The sequence below is a fragment of the Camelus bactrianus genome, chromosome 2 (assembly GCF_048773025.1).
Source record: "Camelus bactrianus isolate YW-2024 breed Bactrian camel chromosome 2, ASM4877302v1, whole genome shotgun sequence".
Lineage (NCBI taxonomy): Eukaryota > Metazoa > Chordata > Mammalia > Artiodactyla > Camelidae > Camelus > Camelus bactrianus.
In genome coordinates, this window is record NC_133540.1 from 130629704 (window position 1) to 130637415 (window position 7712).

Sequence of the window (7712 nt, forward strand, 5' to 3'; positions counted from 1 at the left end):
TGTGTGCACCTGATTTAAAAAAAAAAAAAAACTGAGTTATTGGAAGCCCTTCAAGTTCTCTTGCCCCTGTGTGTACCTTTAAGGCCAAACTGTCTGTAAAGAAAATAAGCGTGTGCTTCCAGACCCAGCCAAGATCTTCCCTGCTTTTAAAGATGCTCTCATGGCTTCTCCAGGAGCTGTCCTGAGAACCAATCTGGCAAAGCAAAGATAATCACCCTGTAATACACATAACTCGTGTTTATTAGACACCAGAACAAATCAGGAAGAATTCCTCAGCTGTAGTAAAGACATACAGAGAGCAGAAACTGCATAAACACAGGCCACAGGAAGCAAGATTCCGGAAAGCCACATACACTCCCATCAGCACTACACACATACTAAGCCTACTGTTTAAAAATCAGCCCAAACACAAATAAGTCACTGAATGATCCTTTTGTTTAAAAAGGAAGGGGAGAGTATATTTTTTAAAGACTAAGTACCACTTTTTCTTCCCCCCCCCTTATCTTCTCTAACAGAACAACTGGTCCATCTCTGCTAGGCTAAGGTATATTTGACTGAGTTTACTCCAACTGCTTCTGCCAGGTCTTTCAACAACAAATCGGTCTGGTGAGGTTTCTAAGCACGTGGACGACCACACCAACACAGAAAACGTGAGAGACTGAGCAGCACTCGAAACGTGTCAGTGTGTGCCCGTGTGTGGGTTCCGCATGCTTGCTAGTGTCTGCGCGGTTATATAGATCCACGAGGCGTGTTTCTTATGCAGGTTAATGGAATCCATTTGGGGGGAAAGGCGTTATCTTGCCTAGTGAAGTCTCCCCCTCGCAGTCCAGCTCCCAGACAGACTGGGCAGCAGGGTCGCCACCTGGGGACCTCGGAGAGATATGGGATATACGATCGAAAGGGCTCTCCTCCTCTGCCTGCTTGTCCACATCCGCGTCGCCCGGTGTCACGACGTTGGGGATCATATGGATGTAGGCGGCTGCGATCTCCTTGTGGAACACGGTGTCCTGGTTGTAAGAGATGAGCTCATTGCTGATGTTCACAGTCTCCACCTGGGTGCGAGAGCAGAGGTGGCTGCACCCCAGCAGCTGGGCAAACACCTGCCGGAAGTCAGCGTTGAAGGCATAGATGATGGGGTTGAGCGAGGAGTTGGCCCAGCCGAACCAGACGAAGACGTCGAAGGTGGTCTCGCTGACACAGGGGAAGCCCGCCCCGGGGCCCTCGGGGTGTCCGCTGCAGAAGGGGACCATGCAGTTAAGGATGAAGAAGGGTAGCCAGCAGCATACGAAGACCCCCATGATCACCGACAGGGTCTTGAGGACCTTGGTCTCCTTCTTGATGGACGCCCGCAGGCCGGCGTCGGGCGCACAGGCCTCACGGCTCCGGCAGCTCTGCGCGTGCTCCGCGGCCCTCTCCAGGGAGGAAATCCTGCGAATTTGTACCTGGGCGATGCGGTAGATGCGCGTATAGGTCACAATCATAATAGCCACCGGGATGTAGAAGCTGATGAGCGAGGAGGAGATCGCGTAGGTTCGGTTCAGGCTGGAGTCACAGTTTTCCGCGCTCACTTCTGGCTCCCCGGCTTCCTCCCAGGGCGTCCCGTTGGCGGAGTTAGATGGCGGGTCCACCCCACCCCAGGAGCCCATCTTGTCCCTGTGCCAGTGGAGCTGGACTGGGATGAAGGAGATGAGGATGGACAAGGTCCACACCAGGCCGACCATGACCAAGGCCACAAGCTGGGTCATCTTGCGCTCGTAGCAGAAGGGCCTGGAGATGGCCCAGTAGCGGTCCACGCTGATGATGCACAGGTTCAGGATGGAGGCAGTGGAGCACATGATGTCAAAGGCCACCCAGACGTCGCAGAAGGCCCCAAAGGGCCAGTAACCGGCCACCTCGGCGACCGCCTTCCAGGGCATGACCAGCAGCGCCACGAAGAGGTCGGACACAGCCAGAGACACGATGAAGACGTTGGTCATCTTGGCGCGCAGGTGGCGGCTGCGCACGATGGCCGCGCACACCAGCACATTGCCCAGCAGAGTCCAGACGATGAGCAGGGTCAGGAGGCCGGCGGTGACCACCTGCGCCGGCCCCAGCGGCGCCGCCCCCTCCGAGCCCCCCACGGCGCCCCCCTGCGCCAGCTGCTGCTGCCCAGACCGCGCCCGGTACGTGGAGGCGTTGCGCCCTGGCGGCAGTATGTCGGGCTCGGCGGCAGAGGCAGGCTGCGTTCGGTCCCAACTTCTGCCCTGCGCCCCCAGGGCGGCCCCATCCGGCACCCGGGAGGTGGCACCCCGGGACCCGCGGCTAAGGGATCCCCGAGCCCCGGGGGCGCTCACCGTGCGCTGCGCCGGGGCCCCGGAGCGCGCCGGGACCCCTCTCGCCTCCTGGAGCACCACCGGGTCGGTGGCCGCGTTGTGCCCCTCCAGTGCCGGGAAGTGGCCGGTGTCCGAGGGGCTGTTCCAGGGAGCCGGCAGCGCGCCAGGCAGCGGCGGCGGCGGCGGCGGCGGCGGCGGAGGCTGTGTCTGTTTCGGAGCCGGAGAAGCGAAGAGCGAGCCACCACCGAGGGGGCGGGGGCCCGGAACAGCCGGCCCCCAAGCGCTGCTGCGCGGCCGCCGTCCCTCGCTGCTCCCGGGGCCCGCGCTCCCGCCCCCAGCGCCTCCGCGCTCCCCAGTCTCCTGCGCACCCGCCCCACCTGTGCACTGGCGCCCGAGCTCCGAGCTCCGGAGTCTGGGGGCAAATCCACAGGTCCGAGAGGCGCTCTAGTGCCAGACCCTGGTCCTGTGAAGACCCAGACCCTCGCCCCAGGAAGTCTTAAAACGTGCCTGGCCCAGCCCTGGTGCTCTGGCCCTGGCCACGTTTGGGGAACAGGGAGGTGAGGTAGGGATGGGGGAAATCACTGGCTTCTAGACTGGGAAAGAGCCTTTGTAGGGTAAAGAGTGTGGCCTTGGATTTCTCATAGACCTAAATCCCACTCGGGACATGATTCCTGGCTCTGTGACCTTGAGTGTCCTCCTTAACTTCGCTGGGCCTTGATTTCCTCATCCACAAAATGGGGTAAGGATTCCTGTCCTTCCTGATGGTGTAAGGGTTCAGCGGAGCCAGGAGGAGGTGTCTCCTGGGAACATCTTCTTCCAGACTTCCTTGAACATCTATCCTAAGATTCAGACTTAACCTGACCTCTGAAAGAGCCCTTTCCCCGCCACCACCTGCCAATTCTTGTGTGATTTTCCCTTTGGGAAATAATTCGGGGTGAAGCCAGCAGGCAAAGGGGAGGAAGGGAGCCTCCAGCCAGTGAGAACCTCCTCCCTGCAGGGCACTTTCAGCCCTTCTCTTTTTTAACCTTGAGAGGGATGGATTAATAACTCATGCTGAACAGAAAAGGAACCTGAGGCTTGAATAAGTGGCCCAGAGCCCAGATTTTTTTTTTAAAAGGATGCTGGGGAAACACTGGAGAGAGCGAGCAGTGTTCCTGGATCTTACCTCCCTCCCAGCTGACAAGCTCCATTTGTGAGCCGCCAAGTCCCTCTGCTAGTGTCCAGCTCAGCTGAAGGCAGCTGGGGAGAGAAACGGATGAGGCAGCAGCGAGCTGCCCAGTCTCACCTAAGACCCGCCGACCCACATACTCTCCTTCATTGAGGTCTAGAAACAAGGATTGGACTCTCTCATCCCCTCCCTAGTAGCCTCTCCACTCAGACCCACCTGCCCCATTCTCCCTGGGCCCCACCTGCATCTTGGTCCAACAACGACAAGTGTCCCAGCTTCTCAGATCCAGCCCGCTTAGCCTTATACAGCCTCTTCCCCCTCAAAGCTCCTCGCCATTCAGTGCCTATGAAATCCAGAGACAGCAAAACCATCTGTCCAGGTGTCTATGCCTAAAACTGGAGAGCCACACTTAACGCCTGTCTCCCCTGTCTCCTGGGAGCTGGACCGCTCCTCTCCCCACTGAAGACCCTGTCCAGGACTGTTTCTTCTCCAGCTGGCTTTATAGTGACACTATCCTAGAGTCCAGTTTTTGTCCACCCGACACTCAGTGGCAGGCAGAGTGAGCTTTCTCGAATATAACTATGATCATGCCGCTCCCCAGATGAAAACCCCCCAGTGGCTCCCTGTGATCCTTGCTCCTTAGGCAAGTGAGGTCCTTTTCTAATCATCTTGCCCCCCTCCACATGCAGCCTGTATTCAAACCACTACCAACACACACCCCCCCACAAATTTTCACTTCCCTAATGAGTCATATAGTAATTCCTCACCCTGAAATGACCTCCACCCCATCTTGTTCTCCTGGAGAACACAAACACTGATTTTAGAAAAGAACTTGGGTTTTAGAGACAAGGGTTTGAATTCCAGTTCCTTATTCATTTCTTTGACAAATATTTATTGAGCATCTATTATGTCCCAGATTCTGTTTTATTCACTGGGAATACAGGGTATAATATATATATATATTGCCCTTTCCCTCTGTAAGGTTATAGTCTAGCATTGGAGATGGGCTTTAACCCAAGAATCATCCACAGAAATGGACAATTACAACTGTGACAAGTACTATGAAGGAAAAGCACGCAGCCTTATGAAGGTGTACAATAGGTTGGTTTGACCAAAACAAAATGTCAAGAGAAGGCTTCCCTGGGGAAGTCTCTCTCTGAGTTGAAGTCACGGTCAAGTAGGCAAAGGGGACAATAAGAGAAGGAAAGGCATGGCAGGCAGAAGTAGGCATTTACTAGCTGTGAGATCTTGGGCAAGTTATTTGATCTCTCTGAGCCTCAGTTTCCTCATCTTCAAAATGGGTTAATAATAGTAGTTTGAAAGATAAATGTGATGATACCAAAATAATTCCTGTAGAAGAGGTTCTGAACCTCCCTCTTCCTCCAGCTGTACCAGTGCAGTTCCTTGCCCCGGGCTGCTCTCCACAGAGGCTTCTGCCCTGACTTTTTTGAAGGAGAGTCAGAAAGTGGGTGCGTTATTGCACCTGAGAGGCTAGAGGAGAAAGAAAAGGTCCCCAAAGGAAGAGACTTTATTTGTCATCATAATAAAGAGCAGAAGGAGAAAGATGGGGAGAGGGACTAAAAAAGTTCAGTGTGGGATTTCCCAGGAAAGTTTGATGTAAGAGAGGTGAGTGAATTGGGAAGCCTGCAGGAAAGTGAATAAGGAAGAGAAAAGGGAATTTTAGAGAAGGGTTAACTGTTGCGTTCGCAGAACTTTAAAAATGCAAGAAAGCAATTTGCATTTGGAAATTATCTTTTTGAATACGACACTGCTTGGAGACTGGACCACACTGAACACGGCTTTATGCGTTGCGTGGGGCACTCAACGATGTCAGTGCCTTTCCCTCCTTTTAGGTCTGACTTAAACTGCGCCTCTCCAGGAAGCCTTCCTGGCTCTTCTGGACTGAGTGGATGTCCTGAGTTCTCGTAGAGCCCTGGGTTGGCTCATATCCCATAACGTTCAGCAATTGTGACACAGCGTTGTCACCATTCATTTACATGGCTTCTGGCTCTCTAGCCTTCGAACTTCTTAAATCAAGGAATTGTATCTTGTTCATGTCTGAATTCCCCAAACCAACACAATGAGTGGGTGCTTGACAAACTTTTGTTGGTGGAGGAATAATAAAAGGGGGGCTCTGTGCCCAACTCTGTGACACCAATGGACAGACAATTCAACCAACAAAGGTACACACAGGTTCACCTCACAATTTTGCATTCGTTTTCAGTTAGTTCCAACTCCCTGAATCCCATCTATTCACTCATCCAGCAAGCATTTATTAAGGACCTACTATGTGGGAGATGGAGAGGAGATGGTACAGGGTATACAAGTCAGAGCCAGTGTAGGTTTGTATCATGATTATTAAAAACTTCCACAAAAGGCAGTAAATCATAGTGAGAAAAGGGAATCTTTTTCTTCTTAGCACAAAATTGATGTCTGAGCTGGGGGCTGAGCTGCAGCTAGATCCCAGGCTCTGTCCTAAGCTGGGGGTTACAAGGAGAATCAAACATACACTCCTGTCCTCCTGGGACTCATGTTCCCAAAGAGGGAGGAGGAGGAGGAAGAGAGGGTGAAGAAGAAAAGGAAGAGGAGAGAGAGAGTGTGAGAAAGAATGACATCTATGAGCCTCTAGATTCAGTCATACCCTGGTCTTTGCAGTTACAAGCTTTTTGCTAACACATGACTGAGCTGAGTTTCCATTGTCACCTGCAACTGAAAAAGCCTTGCTTAGAGCAAATAATGAACCAGACTCAGAGGGGGCCTGATGGACAAGGGGATGCCCGTTTGGGTGGGCAGCACTGGGACAGGCTGCACAGAAGAGAGGCGGCTCCAGCTGGAGGGTGAGATGGAATCCGCCAGCACTCTGGGCTGGGAGGGGCATTCCTAGCAGAGGGAATAGCACATGCAAAGGCTCAGAGGCATGAAGCCTTGTGCATGAAAGGATCGATTTTGGAACTCGAGGACTTTTCCCTCTGTAATCCAGAAGACCAGGTTTCTTATCACTTCTGGAAACTGAGAGTTTCCTCTCTATCAGTAAGACCGTATGCAAGCAAAGGAAATGAATGTGCTGCGAGGTTACGGTGTCACGTGTCCCGCCCGTCTTCGCAGGGAGTAGCTTGGTGGGGATGATGGTTTTGCATAAGTGATGGCTGCCCTCTCTCACCCAAGCTCTTTCCCACATTTTCAAAGGAGCTGGGCAGAGTTAACAACTGAAAATGGTGGAGTCTCTGGGGTTAGCCTCAGAACCCAACCTGGTCAGCACACACTCTAACCAACCAGGCAGCTGATAAATCTCCTCTCTTTTTTTAACCCAGCCAGAACCCCGCCCTCAGAGGATGTCTGAGAGGAAGAGATCCTCTCACACATTTGGCTCCTGCAAAATTGTACCTAGAGGTTTTCTTAGACCATTTTAACACAAAGGGGATTTTCCTAATCTGGTCAGCAAATAGGCTTCTATTTAAACTCATTTGATCCTTCTTTTTTCTGAAGATATGTTTAAATTGGATTTGCTTTACTGAGACAAATGGCTAAATCAATGGGAAAACAGGTAGGATTTTTGCTGCTGCAGTCAGTGCTGGTATCAAGAGAGTCAACTCTTTTTACACCAAGACAGGCATAGTCCCTGGCTACAGAATACACCCAGGCACCAGCCCTGCCAACATACTTGGCTTGGCTCAGTGGAGCCCAGGCAGAAAGTTGGAGATGACCTGTCAGTATCCACCCCTGTGGCTGGAGAAGCCAGTTCAAGCACACATCCATGGATCGTGGCCTTGAGGCTTCTTCAAACCTAAAGGCTGGTTCCCGGACCCCCATCCCCTCCCCCACTCAGAAACACAGGAAGCTGAAAACAGGCATTCCTGGCAGGTAAAAATACAGCTATCGCAAAAATTAGCACAATAGTGTAGGTAGAGGAAGGAGGATGGGCTAGCAAGTCACACAGTCCTGTGTTCAAATCCCTCTTCTCTGGCTTGCTAGCTCTGGAACCTTGAGCAAGTTACTTAACCTCTCTAAGCCTCAATTTCCTCATCTTTAAAATGGTAACAGTAATACTTACTATGCAGAGATATTATGAATAAATGACATGCCATAGTTGGGACATGGTAAGTCTCTATTAGTCAGGTTTTGTTACCATAATGCTGTGTAACAAACAGCCCCAGGAGCTCTTGAAACAATAAACATTTGTTTCTTACTAATGGTCTGTGATCAAGCTGGGGAAGCTTGGCCCCACACTGTGG

At 52.2% G+C, this 7712-nt stretch overlaps 1 protein-coding gene across 1 annotated transcript; it reads right to left on the minus strand.

Moving 5' to 3' along the window:
• Positions 1–254: 254 nt before the first annotated feature.
• DRD5 (dopamine receptor D5) lies at positions 255–3727 on the minus strand. Its single transcript, XM_010973032.2, has 3 exons — positions 3722–3727; positions 3478–3551; positions 255–2724 (listed from the first exon to the last, which is right to left on the minus strand). The coding sequence occupies exons 1-3, from the start codon at positions 3725–3727 to the stop codon at positions 765–767; spliced, it is 2040 nt and encodes a 679-aa protein (XP_010971334.2). The 3' UTR covers positions 255–764.
• Positions 3728–7712: the final 3985 nt, after the last annotated feature.

Coding starts and splice junctions, on each gene's coding strand:
- DRD5 (XM_010973032.2), bottom strand. Junction 2,725..3,477: donor GCTTGTCAGCTGGGAGGGAG/GTAAGATCCAGG, acceptor ATTTGCCCCCAG/ACTCCGGAGCTCGGAGCTCG.